This window comes from Pleurodeles waltl, chromosome 5 (genome assembly GCF_031143425.1).
Source record: "Pleurodeles waltl isolate 20211129_DDA chromosome 5, aPleWal1.hap1.20221129, whole genome shotgun sequence".
Taxonomy (NCBI): domain Eukaryota; kingdom Metazoa; phylum Chordata; class Amphibia; order Caudata; family Salamandridae; genus Pleurodeles; species Pleurodeles waltl.
In genome coordinates this window covers 115,217,722-115,236,896 of record NC_090444.1, presented here as the reverse complement: position 1 = coordinate 115,236,896, position 19,175 = coordinate 115,217,722, and the positions used below count along the sequence as shown (strand labels likewise).

Sequence of the window (19,175 nt, the reverse complement as noted above, 5' to 3'; positions counted from 1 at the left end):
ATTCCTTACATTTCTCAAAAACTACTGAATGGATTTACACTAAATAACAAAAAGAGCTCTTTCTGGAACCAAGAGCTACCTTTCTGGCAAACTTGGTGTAATTCTGTCCAGTAGGTTTGGTGCTATCGTTGTTCAGAATCCCTATGGAAAAATGAATTTCTATTTTCTCGGCCTCCCCTTGACAGATCACTCCAAAACTTTCCAGACAGCAGCTGATGTGAGTGTGAAAGTTTTCTAGAAAATTTTGTGAAGATTTGTCAAGTGGCACCAACGTTATTGGCAAAACAAAAAACACTTTTTCTAAAGAAACAAGGTCCTAACTATAACTATCTAGTGACAACAGCCACTAGGTAATTTGTATATACATATATATATATATGTATATATATATATATTGCTAGACCTGACAGCCTTAGGGTGATCATCCCCAAACTTTTTGCCTGCCTTCCTCCACTTTTCTGACACAGTTTATGCTGATTTTAGGACTCTGCGCACTTTACCACTGCTAACCGGTGCAAAAGTGCATATGCCCTCTCCCTTAAACATGCTATCAATTGAACTTGTATTCCTGCTGCTGCACTACCTGCATGTTTAATCAAGATTAGCACAAGACCGATCGAAGTATCCAAAATGTATTCACCCCATTCCTGGAGGAGCTCCCTGCTCACATCTTGGTGGCTAGGCATGATTGGTATACCTAATCCTTTTGGCACTCTTTTGACTTCAACATATTTCTTTAAAGAGAACACTTCCCACCATTTATTAATTTCCTTCTGTGACAGTCTCTCCCATTCTCCAAGTTTCTCCTTGGTATCTAACCTCCCCTGTGTCTGGGGGCCTTTCTTGTCACCAGGTTGGTCAGGGATACTGTCTGCATCATTGAAATGATTTGCTGCTGTTGCATTGCGTTTGGCCTCTCTAATTCATTCTCCAATTGCTTTGTGTGTATCAATTCAATCCATTCTGGTTGATCCCTAACACAGCTGATAGATCTGCGTAAAGAGCTCACGTTCCAGCTTCCAATGGAAGGTTTGCACTTCAAATTGTGGCCCCACTTTAACCACCACTTAACTATCATGTTCTATGTCTCCCTCTTACCTGTGTCTCAGATGAGATATTGCATCAGTAGGGTAACAGGATGACAGGCAGAACGAACGAAAACACTCACTCTCTCTCTCTCTCTCTCTCTCTCTCTCTCTCTCGCTCTCTCTCTCTCTCTTCTCTCTCTGCTCTCTCTGCTCTCTCTCTCTCTCTCTGCTCTCTCTCTCTCTTTCTTTTTTTTAATGGAGCGCAGCAGTGTAGTGAACACTCAAAATGAAAAACAATTGTGCAGTATTCACCAAACAGGTCTGCTTTCAATTTCGTATGGTGGTGGTTGGATTAACGTATAGTAATGAAAATTACTTTATGTTTAAAAAAACATAGAAATTCACTGAAAAAAACAAAGGTTACAGGGATGTTACAGTTAGGAAATATAATTTAAAAACCCTTAGCAATTCACTTAAAAAAATCAAAGGTTGCAGGTACGTTATGGTTAGGTTCTGAATTTACTTGCATAAAAACAGAACTTCAGCAGTTACAGTTATTTCAAGTAACTATAACTTGCGGCTTAGGGTAAGTATAACTTGCGCCCTCGCCGTGCACTGCTAATTACCCCAGATATTGTAGCACTCGTGGCAAGTTTTTTAATGTCAATAAAAATATCAATGAAACATTAGAAGTTAATTATTGAAGAAAAAACTGTGCATGGTGGGGGCATGAGTTATAGTTACCTTAGGGTGTAATGACTTGAAATAACTAACTATAACTGCTGAATTTCTATGGTTTTGTGCAAGTAAATTCTGAACCTACCTGTAACCTTTGTTTTTAAGTGAATATATATATTCTTTTTCATAATGTTCTCCTTTTCAAATTGACCCCAAAGATTGGAAGGCATTGCTCTGTACGTGCCACTCAGGAACATCTGGCACCCTCAAAGCCTTCCTCCTTCATCCTACTGTCTAAGGCTTATTTACCCGAAGGCTCACCAGGGCTAAGACATTCCTTTTGGTTGTGTGCCAACTGTTAGTATTCAGCCAGTCAGTATGGGCTTCCTGGAGCATGGTAGGCAGAGCAACTAGTTAACCCTCCGAATGACGCACTGATGTGACTAATTTCAAGTCATCTCAACAGTAAACCCGCAACCCCGGACCACACGCTCCCACATGAGTGTCTTGCAACTTGAAGGTCAATCTATTAAACAGATTTTAGGCTCACCGGGGCAAAGGAGGAGCACAAACTGGTGGATCCCGTGGTTGGTATCACAATGGCTTCATCTACAGCCAGTTGGGTGACTTACTGGGAAAAGTAGTGGATGCCCCTGGTGCCCGGTGAAACTCCCAGAAGTGTATGTAACAAGCAGTCAGGTTTACCCATTAGAACACAGTATTTGTGAAAGCAATCAAGAAGACAGTTCTCTCATTGTGGGGCCAAAGCCCCTGCAATCACCACAGACCTAACAGGTATCACAAGAACAATACAGCTTTCAAAGATGTCTCCGAATGGGGCCTCACGGTGCTTCTGGAAGACGCACTCAATGAAAGTAGGCTACGGCTGAGTCTTGAGATCTGGTTCAGTCCCATGTATGAGTAGTCTGCGTGAAGGCTTTGTGATGCTGAAGCTGGGAGTTCACCTGTGCTACAAAAGTGATTCATAAGTTCCGATAAGACAGTTGTATAACGTCATACTTCTTATGACTTCAGCAAATGCCAGAAAACAACAGTTTACAGAGGAAGGGTTGGCTATTCAGGCAATTAAATGTTGCTTTTTTGAGATTTTTATTTATTTGTTGTTTTTTTAATAAAAAAGACGTCATCCATAACACACCTATAATTATCTCTGATGATATAAACAAGAAAAAAAGCCAAAAACATCTCATCCCCGACATGACACCACATCTTATATACAAGTAGCATATGTTCATCCACCACATTAGGCATTATAAATTAATCTGCGGAAAGAAGAATAAACACACTATGAAAGATCACGACAAATGGATATATGTGCACATCAATCACACAACAGAGTTTTTTAAGAATCTGGAAATGTGCCCACCTCATTCAGTGCGAATCTCACCAAATCTTCCTATATAGATACAATCAGTTAAGTAAATCAATGCAGTATAATCTATTTGTTTCAGTAATTCAAATATGATGACAATTTGTGATGTGGCTCTAGTAACACTGTCAAAAGATGCAATATATAATTAAGAGGTTTTAGTGGTGGTGGTGGTTCACTTAGAATTTTACAACATAAAATTACTAATCTCATCCAAATACTCCATACGAAGCATGTGTGCGAGGCTACCTGCACTGAGGGAGCAACAATATATTGTATTGTGGAAATTCACATAAGCTCCTATGACAATAATAATATTGCTGACACACATTTTGATTAATGGATTTAGTGCTACTGGACGATTTGGGCCATTATACTAAATTAAAATTTTAATCCCACTGTAGTCCTGATGATAGCTGGCACTAATCTACTTCCTATACAAAGTGGGAACCATTAAGTTAAGTAATACTGGCATGAGTTATGGTCTGGTGAAGTGGGCTGGAAGTCAGTGCGGCCTGTACTGATTGGTGGAGCCGGGACCTTGCCTGGGGACTCCATGTAGGGAATAGTGAGATATCCAGGTAGACTGCCTGGCAACGGTGAGGAGGAGACAGGGAAACGACAAGGACTCTTTGGACTGGGTGGCCGCCCACATGAGACACAGTTTTAGGGGTCAATTGCTTGCAATGCTTCCTACACTGCCCTATAGTGGATTTTAATCCTGTGATATTATTCATGCCGGTAGCTCCAGGCCTGCTTCAATGTGGGCCCTGATACTGTCAGATTACCCTGCCCGTTTCCCATCTCATTAGATTGTCACCTCACTTGCCCTTGTAAGTCACAAAAAGTAAGTGTCCCAATAATTTACCCTGTTCTGACAGCAAAGTGTATAGTGAGGGGAGAACATCTGGGCACTACACCATGGTGAAACCATGCACTGAAATGACCGCAGCGGTGAACCACCTGGCAGGTGCTTACCCACTTGATATCATGGAGGAGAGACCTAGGCTTAAGAAGGTGGAAACGGTGCTTGAAGGACACACTGAAGAGTTTGGAAAACCACTAAAGCCATTTCAGATTTAAAAGGTTCACTAGAGTCCAAGATCGATGAAGTTAAAGTGGATGTGGGCCTTCTTCAGATGGAAAAACTGAGTGAGTGAATGACTGATAATGAATCTGTCCTGTCGTCCATGCGACAACTGATTCAGGAGCTGCCAGTCAAAGTGAAAGAGCTGGCGGAAATGGCGGGACATCTGCAGAAGTGGGCACAAGACGCGGAAAACGCTCCTGCATGAACAATATTCGTGGTATTGGACTAGAGAGGGGCTTGAGGGGCAGGATGTTGGACAATTCATGGAAAAGTGGCAAGATCTTTGGTGGTATTTCTCCTTTTTTTTTGTGACCGACAAAGCACAGAGAATCCCTGGTCGCCGACCTATTCCAGGTGCACCTCCTTGCCCTATTGTGATTCTAAAGTATAGGGACAGGCAACGCATCCTGGATGAGGCACAAGAACATGGTCCATAGGCGGTAGCCAGAACTCAATTGTTTCTGTTTCCAGATTATACCATAAGAATGCTGAAATGTAAAAGCTTTTTCCTAGTGATCAATACTAAACTGCAACAGCTAAACATGAAATATGCGCTATTACTTCTGGAATGCCTTTGGTGAAAACTCTACATGTATCTGAGAACTCCTCAGAATTCTGGGACTGGTTGAAAAGTAATAGGGTCCCAGTGCAGAAATGGGAAGAACAGAAAAAGGTGAACTTCTGGAGTAACAGGTCCAGGTTACAGAGGGGAACTGAGTTGAGCTGATGCCAGTCCTGTAGGAAGGCAGAGGAGGAATGGGTCAGAGTAGTGGCAGGTGGGCAACAATATGGACTGACACAGCAAACATATCTGGCCCTCAGCCCCCAAAATAGAGATTTTAGGATGGATCCAGAGGTGGAGGTTTCCTCGGATGCAGTCATGGAAGACCCTCAGGTGTCTCCCATGACAGCAGTTACTATAATAGGACTGTGGTGTTCTGCCTCTATGTAAGATTGCTATGTTCAGATGTCTTAAAATAACCAGGGCACTTATGCTTCAAATAGGAGTCTTTAATCAGAGGGAATTGTAATGAACTGGGTTACGAGTATGCCAGATACAGTGCGTCGATATAGTGTTTCTGCCTGCCCTCTTTGAGCAAGAGAGTGCAGTGTTAGTCCAGTAGGGACACCAAGTTCTAAGAAGTTTTCTTCTTGTTTTTTTGCTGTCCTTATTTTATATTGTTAGTCGGTTCATTGCAGTAGAGAGAGAGTTCTGCAATGTCTGATGTGGGTGGGGTCAAATGAAGCTATGTCAGTAGATGTGTGCAGTATCCCTTTGTGGTCCACCTTTCAGTTATCACAATCACATGTAGCTAGATGGATGGTACACACTGTCTTATGGAACATTATAGGGGACTCCTTTTCTGGTGGCAGGCGTGTATGCCCCAAAAATGCGGCGGATTACATTCTTAGACATATTGGCCCTGTACCTAGTGAAATATCAGTGCATCGAGGTATTTGGTGTTTGTGGGCTGAGGCCAAAGAAGCAATGTTAGTCCTGCAGCAAAGACAACTGGGCAGGTCTGTGCCACATGATGTAAGGGATATGACCTTCATCAAACTAGAACCTATATCAGATGATCTGCCACCTTGAATGGTCAGTCTGTGAATAGCTAGTTTATGTTCATTAAACAATCGGTCTCTAATACATAGTTATAAAGGATGAGTGCGATGACTAAACAACTAATTATATGAGCTGTTCGTCTATTAGTAGTTCTGTGGGTTTCTCTTGCATAGTATTTTCTCCAGTAAACTAGTTGAGATCATATTATGCAGTAACATACTAAGCACACAGAATAATAGCTTTGGAGAGTAATGAGTTTTGATTTCTCTCTGAAATACACCACCACACACCATAAATTTGGAAATTCAGCACGAATGGAGTGGTTAATGATTTTCTTGCTTTTCCTTCGTATGTTCTCTAGCAGTAGGATTGTAAGGTATACCTTAAGATGTGCCTTGGGGAGAAGTATTTGATTGTACAAATGATATCTGTTGTGCATGTGTGTTGTTCTTATTTGTTTTAATGATTGCTGTATGGGATAATGTCAATAAGCGGGAAACATCATTCTCCTTATTTTATAGGTCCCACATACCCGTTTAAAATCAGGAAAGAAATGTTTAAAATAAAAGTTACAAAAACATAACCTCACCATTTATTGACAGTATGTTTGAATTGCTTGGGTGTGATTATCTGGAATGGGTTACATTTGTCCGTCCTTGTCGATGATGAGTTTTAAAAAGGAGATAGATCCGATGCCAGCCTGAAAGGAATGTCTAACATGAATCCTTTAAGATGAAGCTGCTTGTTTCCGGAGATTTTGTTTCCATTTTCTATTTGTTTGTGTTTAGCTTATTTTTTTGGCCTGGCAAGTGCATCTAGAGGCATTTCAGCTCCGCTCATGTCAGCTCAACCTCAGGGGTTTCATGCAAAGTATTTTGTACATCTCCAGAAGATTGAGTCTAGAGACCATTTCTTTAACAGACACAGGACCTTCATGGACCCTGAAGATCATCTCTTTCTTTTCACTCACTTCCTTGGTAATCAAACATCATAAGCAGTTGCCTATGTCACATGTCAAGTACAGGACTACAATGTGGGCAGGATACTCATGTCTTTTAGTCGCCTCTTAGAATGCTTGTGGAAGCACCACGTCTATTAACTGATGGAAAATTTTGCAGCTGTTTTTATAATGTGGATCTAAGCAAAATTGTTCACAAGCTTGTTACATACATGTGCGAACTGCTGCGACAGTGCCCATTTTGCCCCAACTCTTATTTATTTGACCAGCAAGTCAGAGCACAACACATTTACTACATTGCACAGAGGTGCTTTCATATGTATTCATACCCTAATACAGTTATTCTTCAATAAGTGCTTGTCGCAAGTGCCTTTACTCTGCATTATGAATGACGCGCCTCGATGCATTTGGCCCATGATGTGCTGACTGCTAACACGGACCATGCTTTTCACATCCCACGACAATCAGGGTATCATAACAGAAACTGCACAGGAGTGACTTACCAATTATATATTCTCCAGTGAGGGCTGACGGTAATCCCCACGCAATCACAGTAATGATTGTAGTGAAGAATACATTTATGACAATATTTAATACTTCAATTTTATATTTAAAAAGACAATCTACAATAGTGATGTTGAACGGAGATACTTGCCAGGTGTGTTCATGTGAGTAACATTACTTACACAGAACACAGGCACAGTATGTTAAGAATGGACTGCCTTGCACACCATCAACACTTCTCCATTCTTAAACAGGAAAGTTCTGTTTGTTAAACACTGAGTTTCTTCTGTCTCCTAGAATCCAGCAGTCATTCCATTGACTACTAGAGAGACCTCCCAGAGGACAACCGTATGTGAAAGAAGCTGGACGGTGAAGATGACGGAAGGGAAGAACTTCACAAAGACATCTTGACTTCAATTCCTTCAGGATTGATACTGGTCCTCTACTCATTCACTATTTAATGTTCTTTAGAAGAGCCGTCCGTGAGTTGACAACCGCTTTGAAGGCATCCTCACTGCCAGGTGCCACGCATTTATCTGGATGAAGGAGTACTGCCAGTTTCCGGTAGGCTTTATTCACTTCATCCCTAGGAAGAATAAAAAGTTACTCATCAGTAAATACCATGCCCCAGTAGTGAGAGCTTCACACACCCATGGACATGGTCTTTTAGCTCAGGGACCCTCAGTGGAGTTGTGTTTACTAGGATGTTTGCTGTCACTACTCACTGTCGGTAAACTAGCTAAGTGTCCAATATGCCTGCTGAAGATATACATCAGAGTTTGTAGTTATGGACATTCATATCCTTGAGGTCCATACATTCAGTAGCGCTGAAATAGCTAATAAATACAGCTGTTAATTATGTCGCTTTTGATGCTCAATATTGTAGCATCAAGTGCTGTCTGAAAAGCAAAGTATTATAATTTTGAAGGTTTGTGCCTCAAAGGTAATATCTGCAGTCTTCAACATTACTTTACCAATCACGCCTCAAGGATAAGTCCCACACTATAACTCTGCGTTCCGGAAATGATATCCATATATCTCATAGCCCACTAGAAAGAGCAAGCTTTGAGTGACCTGTCAAGGACAATGTTTCACTATTAAGAACTCAGAAAAAACTTCCTAGAACAAAGTTATACTACATTTGACTAACTCTTACAGCATAGGGCACATCCTAACTAAAGGCAATTTATGGTGAGGCCACCTTTGTCACATACCAAGCACATATACAAAGAATGCACAGTGGGGGAATTTTCAATTAGCTTTGCTATAATCTTTCTAGAGACTTTCTTTACAGGCATTCTGTTACATAGTGAAGTGACTGACACATGCAGCTTTTCACAGATATGCCATCCCAGTAGAGTAAGAGAAAGTTAAACCCAAACCTCAAACATTAATGACCATGAAGATACACTAAATGCACTTACTCCAGTTGAAACAAGCATGCATCGAATATGCGTCTATCCTGGCCCCTGATTAAAGAAGCACTAGCAGTGTTACTGTCAATCATTTGGGATTTTTGTGTAGTGTAAGGGATGGAGAGATAATTAGATGCCAAGGAGAGGTTTTTGCAGGAGCAACAGATGTCCTCAGTGGGGAGGGGCGGGGAGCAGCTGGGTCAGCGGACAGATTTTCTTTACAAGATCTGTTGTTGATGAAATCTCTGTGTGAACTGCCTCCACCATACGGACTGTATTGTGAAGGAAATTCAACAGGCGGATTCCACTCAATATTTAGGATTGCTTCCGCAAATATGTTCTCTGTACAATTTGCTGTGGTCAAATATATTGAGAGCTCTAAATTGATTTTTGTTCTATAGCAGCGAATGTATCGTCCACAAAACACTGTGGGGCTGAGTTGCCTGAAAATTCTAAGTAAGGCCCTGAGTGTTAATCATCATGTGCAAAAATTAAGAAATAAAAAAATAAGCTGCAAAGTTCCAAATACCTTGTCGCTCCAGGTTTGACACCCAGCATGTCCCAGCTGTCTTTACTGTTACGGATCCTGCGAATAGCATCCGCTTGCTCTTTCGTGAAACTAACACTTACAGCAGACACCGGCCGTTTCCCACCATTTTCACATAAATCAATAATGGCGGAATAAAATGCCTGAAAGGAAACACATTACGTTACCATTGACCAACCATTCAGGTAAAATATTCAGAAAATCATTTCTAATGCTCTATTTTTCTTAGCATATAACAAATTTGAAGTATGGGGCCTTGCAAATGTTCTCCTTGGGTTATACTATTTGGGATATTGAAGGAAAATGATACCCACATCCATTAACTCCAATACCTTCAGTGGACAATTTGCTTTTCATTACTGACATACAAACCAGGAGCTACTGTGCACTGGAACCAGAAACTGTGACTTCATCATCTATAAAGGTGTAAGGAGATGAAAAAACACCTTTCCAGTGCCAAGATTACACTGGCTACATACCACCTTACCAATCTGTATGTCAAGTGACAAGACCACTCAAAGCCATGGCGGACTCGTAATGGGAGCATCCTTTGGACATGAACATAGGGGATGAACGTACTCTTCTTTAACATACCATGCATCTCTTTTCTAGTAAGAACTGCCTGTGTTTGGATTAACACAGACATGAGCCGCATCAGATGTCATGTACTGAATACCCCATTGGTTGACCACTTCCTACAAATGCACCATCAGGCAGAAGAAATTCAGTGGTTGAGCAGGGTCAGCACAATTCTCAGGCTCACGACATATCGATTCAATTACGACTAAAAGAAGGTCGCTGGATAGACATATTTGATGCTGTGCATGAAGGATTATTGAATCTGAAGAACTAGTAACCCTTCCAAATGTGTGTTACATAGCCGGGTATTTGGGTTCATTTGTGTAATCAGTCTCATGAACTATTACTCAGCATTATCATAATTATTATGCACTTGCAAGTTGTACATTATTTCGCTCTATATTTAATGGCCACTGAATTTTTACTTTATGCTCTTAATTGACTTATAATTCTAATGTCATTCCTTTGACTTTAGTTTGAAGCTTTGTTCTTTTGACACGGTCTCTGTATCTGTTTGGTTTATGGTTTTGATCTGAGTGATCCAGCTTACCACGTGTCTTTCCTCACGTTTTGTTCCCACCATTCCCCTCCACCTTTTTCTGGGACAGGAGCACCTAACCCAGAACATGATGTTACTAAAGTAGCTCCACATTACTTTCAGAACACCCGTGAGTTAAGGTTCCACCCGCTTGAAACTCGCATTAAGGAAGCTCAACATGCCACGGGTGTGCTTACCTTACAGAACACTGACAGTTGTGCCTGATGCGTATTTAGGAGCATGCTGATAGGTGAAATGTTTTGCCTTTATTTCCTTGCTGAAGTGAGTAATTTCACCAGAGCACACATTGGCTATCATTATGACCGGCCGTGGTGGCGGTCTCACCACTGATGGGCCAGCGGTGAAGACCACCATATTACGAGGTCAGCGGTTTGGCTTAAGCCGACCCGCAGAATACACGCCCGTACCGCCGCTTTTCCGAAGTCCGCCGTGCCAGAGGTCAGCACCTCCAGCACGGCGGACCCTGCAATACTGCCAGCAGTTTTATGAGGCGAGAGACTGCCAACATTTTCCTGGCGGTCGCACCACAAGCAAAATGCTGGTGGTCTTGCATCCTGGCGACAGGAATAAGCACTCCTGTCGCCAGAACACACTCGCACACACATCAACATACCTCCACGCATGCACCCAAACACTCTTACAGGCACACAAACACACACCCACGCACCCAGACATACATGGCCATTCACACTCACACATACACCGCTGCACGCATGCATTCACTCCCCCCTCCACAATGCATTCATGCACCCCCACTCACCCATGCATTCACACAAACATACATGCACTCACACTCAGCCCCGCATTCATACATTCACACACGCACCCGCCTCAGGCCCTGCATTTATACATTCAAACACACACTCACACATGCACGCAACACCCCCCCCCCCACATTCAAACACACATGATGACACCACACACACTCACTCAACACCCCCCACCACCTTCCCCTGTCAGACGATCAACTTACCTCGTCCATCGAGGAGGTCATCCGGGAGGGGACGGGTCCTGGCGCTTTAACCGCCGGCAGCGCCCCACCATCAGGACACCGCCACACCTTATTACTGGTCGGAATACGGCTTGCAGTGTGGGACCACCTCTTTATCGCCAACTGCCAGCACAACAGCTGACTGATTTCCACCTGAGTTCTGGTGGAAATCCCTCAGCACTCGTAATATGGCAGTCTGAAGACCGCCAGCACTGGCAGTCATTGGGAGTCCGCGGCCTTGGTGGCCTTGAGAAAAGATCGCCAAAGTTGTAATGAGGGCGAAAGTGTTTTTTTCTATCTTTTTTCAGGACTTTGTTCGATAAACTGCCCCTCACTAGTATTTGAATATTGTTTCTGACGAGATTCTTGGACCTCATTGGTAAATGTGATTAACTATGTGCCTTATGTTTTGTTCCAATTGTAATAGGGCCATTATGATCATTTAGTTACTATATACAGTACATCAGTAACAATGGCACATATATTCCAAGCACGAAACTCTGCTTGTACTGTCAACATCTATGAGCTTGATAAGCCAGTTCTTACCAATAATTACCCTGTTGTTTTCTATATTTCCTGGAGTCTGGGTGCTAATTTCTTTCAAATGTAAATACTTACAGTGTAGTTCACCCAGCATACACTGGCTGTTTGCCAGTGGGACTTTCAGTAGCCCTCTTTTGAACTACGTTGGCAAGCATATTTCTTAATTAGCTTTTATCCATCACCTGTGGTATGGTTTCACACTTTTCAGGCTTTTACGATAGTCACACTTTTACTTTCTCTGCTCATCAAAATTATTCCTTTAGAATGCTAAAATGTGTCCAGTAAATCTTTCACTTTCTCTCGATTGTCAGGTAAGTAACTCCTCTTTTATTCTCCTTAAATACCAAAACCTTATAATTACCAATTACAAATCTTAATGTCCTTTCTTTCTATTAATGATGCTACCCTCTTCACGTCTTTCATTCTGATGATGAAGGTTATATCAATTGATTCTTGTGGGGTCGAAACGTCTACTTTTCCAGTCTGTGACGGTCTATGAACCAGCTCAGAAGTGGGTTTGTCGAGTAGGAAAGTGGTTACTTTACAACCCACCTGCTGATCTGGCTAAATATTGGAAGCCACTGTCTCTTTCTTTTGTGTGCTTTTTCTTCTCACTTTTTGCATGTGTTATCACTTCAGTGCTGTGCTGTCAACTGACTCACTTCCATAGCACTCTTTAATGGTTTTTAACAGCTTTTATTATCATTGACATTGTATGAATTACTTTTTCAATTTGTTTGCATTATTTATAGTAAAATTACTAGCTACGTCTATGGGTTGCAATTCATGTGTACGTGAATGTGCAAGTTTAGTTGTAATGAACAGAACAGAATTGTACTTTTCGATACGTAAGAACTGGCTTTAACAGGGAGATACCAGGATGATATGACAAGGTCACCCAGGGCAGGCACATACATCATAAAGGATTCAACAAACTGATCATCCCCTCCTGCACTGATATCCTAAATGCAGAAAGAATGTGGACTGGCTCAGTGGGATGCTTTATGCAACAGTGACAGGGATGTGCTTTAAACACTAATAATCTACGTCATCTGTGGTGGTTCTGCCGTGTCATGTCGGGTGTTAGTTCAATGGGAAACAAAATGCCATTGTATTAGTGCAAATGCATTTTTTCATCCATGAGGAAACGTTTTCCCCGTAGCCTCTTTGCCTGTACCCCATGACTTGGTCCAGAAGCTTTGTTGGTTTTGAGTGTTGTAATCACAAGTCATTCAATGCATGTTCTCTATCGAACCAAAGGGCCTGATTTACAGTTTGGCGGAGGGGTTACTCCATCACAAATGTCACGGCTCTCTCATCCGCCGTAATAGAAAATCCATAGGATATAATGGAATCGTAAAACGGCAGACAGGATATCCGTCACGTTTGTGACGGAGTAAACTCTCCACCAAACTCCAAAGCAGGCCCTAAGTCTTTGAAGCAAAACAAGCTGCATTATTTGGAATGCAACACTAGGTGGCAGGGGAGTGTGCAACATTTAGGGGGTCATTCTGACCTCGGCGGTAAAAGGCCCTTACCGCCGGTCAGAAGTCTGCCATTCTACCGCTGCGGCCGGGGTAAACCGCCACGGTCATTCTGACCACCAACTGTGAAACCGCCAAAAACCCGACATCCAAGGAAGGCCGCCTCATCAGCGGGCCGCGGAAAACTGGAGATGACCAAACCTCCACCATCACGCCAACACAAATACGCCCATGCCATTCTGACCCACGAATCCACGCGGCGGTCTTTCAACCGCGGTATTCCATTGGCGGTACACACCACCGCGCTCAAAATACACACACAGCTCCAAAACACAGCCACATTGGACAATTTGAAATACACACACCTGACACACATACAAACAACACTCCCACACATCCAATCAACTATAAAACACACACCCACATCACCCACAAACCCCCACTAGTTGGAAATCGGAGAGAAGGCGATAGAGATAGAGATAGAGAGAGCGAGCACAGCAATCGAAAACCCCAACACACACAGGAACCCAACTTCATCACCCACACCACATTTACGCACACATCACCACATATCACCACGCACATCACCACAAACACCACCCCACACCTCATCCACACCACCCCATGGCACCCCAAAGACACCCCAGGTTCTCGGACCAAGAACTCAGGGTCATGGTGGAGGAAATTATAAGGGTTGAGCCCCAGCTCTTCGGCACACAGGTGCAGCACACCACTATAGCAAGGAAGGCTGAGCTATGGCAAAGGATCGTAGACAGGGTCAACTCTGTGGGACAGCATCCCAGAAATCGGGAAGATATCAGAAAGCGATGGAACGTCCTACGGGGGAAGGTGCGCTCAATGGTGTCGCGACACAACATCGCTGTGCAGAAGACTGGCGGCGGACCCCCACCCACTCCACCCCAATTCACAGCATGGGAGCAAGAGGTAGTAAACATCCTGCATCCTGATGGCCTCGCTGGAGTACACGGAGGAATGGACTCTGGTAAGTCGAATCTCAACTACTTCACCCCCCCCCCCAACCACCAGCATGCCAACCCCCCCCCCCCTCACCCCCAATCTCAACCCCCCAGCACACAACCTCCCTGCCAATGTCTCACCAGCACAACCCACCCTAAACAACACCAACCCCTGAATGCCAACACAAACCATAGACAGCCACCACCAAAGCATGACTATTGCACATACCCATACACCCCCCCCCCCCCACCACCCTCAAAACACCTCCCACAAGGGAATGCCAGCACTGGGGGACAAGGGCACTCAAAATGCACGCCATGGCACACACAGAAATAATAACCATACTCCTTTACCCCTGCAGGGCCCGAACGCCAACACACCGCCACGGAGGGTCCAGATTTGTCCATCCCACCCCCAGAACAGGCCCCCAGAGAGGACAGCAGCTCTGTCGACCTAGAACCTGATAATCAGCCCGGACCATCGGGGACCTCTGGACAGTCGGTTCCCCACACACAGACACAGGCCACAGCAGACCCAACCCCCTCTGGGAACACCAGCACAGCTCCCACCCAGCGGGCCCATGCCTCTGTCTCGCGGACGCGTCAATCAGCGGTGTGTCCGCCACTACAGGGCACCCAGGCTGACCCAACACCCCAACAACAACAGGGACCTGGGGGCAGTGGTAGTGGGCACACCGTCCAGGGGACAGAGGCCCGGGGAAACAGGGCAACTGGGAGGGCTGCTGTGCGACAGGGGGGGGAGGACAGGCCCAGGGAACCCACTCTCCAAGAGGCCCTCACCACCATCATGGGAGCATACCATCACTCCCAGGAGACGATGGCGACGGTACTGGCCAGGTTCACCGAGATCCAGGCACAGCAGGAGGAACGGTACATGGGGTTCAGCAATGAACTCAGGAACATCGCTACCGCTATGGGGACCATAGACCAGGCCCTCAACCGGATAGAAACCACATTGCGGGACCATGTGGCACCACAAAGGGCCCCTGTCACTAGCCAGGAACAGCCTACCACCTCCGCTGGCGGTAGTGGTCAGGAGGCCCCCACAGAACGACGGGCCACCAGAACCCCACCTCCTGCTGAAGGCTGAGCTATGGCAAAGGATCGTAGACAGGGTCAACGCTGTGGGACAGCATCCCAGAAATCGGGAAGATATCAGAAAGCGATGGAACGACCTACGGGGGAAGGTGCGCTCAATGGTGTCGCGACACAACATCGCTGTGCAGAAGACTGGCGGCGGACCCCCACCCACTCTACCCCAATTCACAGCATGGGAGCAAGAGGTAGTAAACATCCTGCATCCTGATGGCCTCGCTGGAGTACACGGAGGAATGGACTCTGGTAAGTCGAATCTCAACTACTTCACCCCCCCCCCCAACCACCAGCATGCCAACCCCCCCCGCCTCACCCCCAATCTCAACCCCCAGCACACAACCTCCCTGCCAATGTCTCACCAGCACAACCCACCCTAAACAACACCAACCCCTGAATGCCAACACAAACCATAGACAGCCACCACCAAAGCATGACTATTGCACATACCCATACACCCCCCCCCCCCCACCCTCACAACACCTCCCACAAGGGAATGCCAGCACTGGGGGACAAGGGCACTCAAAATGCACGCCATGGCACACACAGAAACAATAACCATACTCCTTTACCCCTGCAGGGCCCGAACGCCAACACACCGCCACGGAGGGTCCAGATTTGTCCATCCCACCCCCAGAACAGGCCCCCAGCGAGGACAGCAGCTCTGTCGACCTAGAACCTGATGATCAGCCCGGACCATCGGGGACCTCTGGACAGTCGGTTCCCCACACACAGACACAGGCCACAGCAGACCCAACCCCCTCTGGGAACACCAGCACAGCTCCCACCCAGCGGGCCCATGCCTCTGTCTCGCGGACGCGTCAATCAGCGGTGTGTCCGCCACTACAGGGCACCCAGGCTGACCCAACACCCCAACAACAACAGGGACCTGGGGGCAGTGGTAGTGGGCACACCGTCCAGGGGACAGAGGCCCGGGGAAACAGGGCAACTGGGAGGGCTGCTGTGCGACAGGGGGGGGAGGACAGGCCCAGGGAACCCACTCTCCAAGAGGCCCTCACCACCATCATGGGAGCATACCATCACTCCCAGGAGACGATGGCGACGGTACTGGCCAGGTTCACCGAGATCCAGGCACAGCAGGAGGAACGTTACATGGGGTTCAGCAATGAACTCAGGAACCTCGCTACCGCTATGGGGACCATAGTCCAGGCCCTCAACCGGATAGAAACCACATTGCGGGACCATGTGGCACCACAAAGGGCCCCTGTCACTAGCCAGGAACAGCCTACCACCTCCGCCGGCGGTAGTGGTCAGGAGGCCCCCACAGAACGAAGGGCCACCAGAACCCCACCTCCTGTTGAAGAACAACCACCTCGCAAGAGGAACCTGAGATCTCACAGGAAGACAGAGTAGGATGCCAAGACCCCCGCCAGCATAAGATACCCCCTGATGTCACCCCACTGTCCCACAGTGTCACCCTGTCCAACCTTGAACTGCCCCTGCTCCATCCTTCCACAGGCATATGGAAAATGCACCTGTGAAACTGAGAACTGGGCTCTGCCATGGACATAACTCCACCCTCACCCATCACCGTTTTAATATCATGTACCAATATCTAGCACTAAAAATAAATCACTCATTGCACTGAAATCATTCAGGAGTCAGCCTGTATTATTTACAAATGTATAACACATTACTGATCAATAATGTTCTGTTATTTTTGTGATGACAACATACCGATGTCAATAAGCATTAGTCCATGGGCTAACCAAGCAGAAGTCACGCAGTGTGTCATACAGCACTGAAAAGGGAAGGGAAAATCAAACATCAGTTTAAAAGAACTGGGGGGAAATACACAAAGTAAAGATGCAGGGGGCTTTCAGTAAATGTTAAATGGCGTGGGTGATTCTTACCTGTGTTACCTGTGTGCTACTGAAAATACTGTTGGATAACTCTGTCCCTGATGTCTGTGTCGTCCTCTTCGTCTTCCTCCTCTTCACTCTCCGCAGGCTCCACAGCTGCTTCAACACCACCATCTGGACCATCCTCCTGCAGGAAAGGCACCTGACGTCGCAATGCCAGATTGTGAAGCATACAGCAGGCCACGATGATCTGGCACACCTTCTTTGGTGAGTACATCAGGGATCCCCCTGTCATATGCAGGCACCTAAACCTGGCCTTCAGGAGGCCAAAGGTTCTTTCTATGATCCTCCTAGTTCGCCCATGGGCCTCATTGTACCGTTCCTCTGCCCTGGTCCGGGGATTCCTCACTGGGGTCAATAGCCAAGGCAGGTTGGGGTAACCAGAGTCACCAATTAGCCACACACGTTGTCTCTGTAGCTGTTCCATCACATAAGGGATGCTGCTATTACGCATCACATACGCGTCATGCACTGACCCAGGGAACTTGGCATTCACATGGGAGATGTACTGGTCAGCCAAACAGACCACCTGGACGTTCATAGAATGGTAACTTTTCCTGTTTCTGTACACCTGCTCATCGTCTTTTGGGGGTACTAAAGCCACATGGGTCCCATCAATGGCCCCAATGATGTTGGGGATATGTCCAAAGGCATAAAAATCACCCTTCACAGTGGCCAAATCAAACTCCTCAGGGAATACAATGTAGCTCCGCATGTGTTTCGTCAGGGCAGACAACACTCTAGACAGATGGGGGACATCAGGGCTGGCTCCAGCTGGGCACACAGTTCATGTATAGTGGCTCGGTCAAGGTGGTATCGTAGTATGGTATGGCGTTCTTCCATTGTCGACAGGTCCACCAGCGGTCGGTACACGCGAGGATTCATCCTTCTCCTCGCAAGTCCCAGCGGACGGTGCCTAGGAAGGACAACATGGAGCACAGAGTCAAGCAAATCAGAGGTACGTTCACCACAGCATGCCGAGCACACAATTATCTATGTATTGAAAGGCATGTATGTGTGGCAATGCAAGGCCTAGGCCTGTGTGACGCAGTACAAATTATGCCATGTGGGCCCTTGAAATGGCGGCTGCCTGACCTGTGAAGTGGGACAATGGGATGTGAGGTCAATGCGCTGGCGTGGCACACCGTGGCGGTAGGCGGGCGAAGACAGCTTTACGAAGCCGCATTGGCTAACATTGAAGCCTATGGGTTTCAGGAGCCAATGACGAGGTGCGCCGGCGGTCGCGGTACGCACCGCCGCGGTACGCACCGCCGCGGTACGCACCGCCGCGGGCATGACCGCCATTTTCTATCTGCTTAATCACTCGAGACCTGATCATCCACAGGAGAGGACCTATACTGCAAGTGCTGCTGTGACCTCGGTCTGGAAGTGACAATGGCTGCTGCGACTGGGGAAAGGGCCCCTGCCTTCACGTCTGAGGAGTTGGAGAAACTTGTGGATGGGGTCCTCCCCCAGTATGCGTTACTCTACGGTCCTCCAGACCAACAGGTAAGTACACTGGGTGCACATTGAATGGGCTATGCCTGTGTGGAGTGGGGTGGATGTAAGTTGGTGGGGTGGGGGGCGAATGAGGAGTGCAACGCACGACAGATGAGAGCATGTGCCATATGGCAAGGTTGGGGAGGGGGTGCCAATCACATCTAACATGCAGAAAATTGATGAATTTTTCCTTCCCACCCTGTACATGTCAAATAGGTCAGCGCCCATCAGAAAGTGGACATTTGGCGTGCCATCGCCAAGGAAGTCCGGGCCCTGGGGGTCCACGTCAGACGGGGCACCCACTGCCACAAGAGGTGGGAGGACATCCGCCGCGGGACCAGGAAGACCGCCGAGTCACTGCTGGGGATGGCC

At 46.2% G+C, this 19,175-nt stretch overlaps 1 protein-coding gene across 2 annotated transcripts in view; it reads right to left on the bottom strand.

The window, feature by feature from the left end:
- Positions 1-2,799: 2,799 nt before the first annotated feature.
- Positions 2,800-19,175, bottom strand: part of DNAJC27 (DnaJ heat shock protein family (Hsp40) member C27) — a 157,299-nt gene continuing 140,923 nt past the window's right edge. For both annotated transcript variants that reach the window (XM_069233755.1, XM_069233753.1), the window contains exons 6-7: positions 9,157-9,317; positions 2,800-7,798 (exon numbers count right to left, since the gene is read on the bottom strand). In XM_069233755.1, coding sequence (XP_069089856.1) covers positions 7,666-7,798; positions 9,157-9,317 — 294 coding nt within the window. In that variant the 3' untranslated portion in view covers positions 2,800-7,665. The remainder of the gene's footprint in view (positions 7,799-9,156; positions 9,318-19,175) is intronic.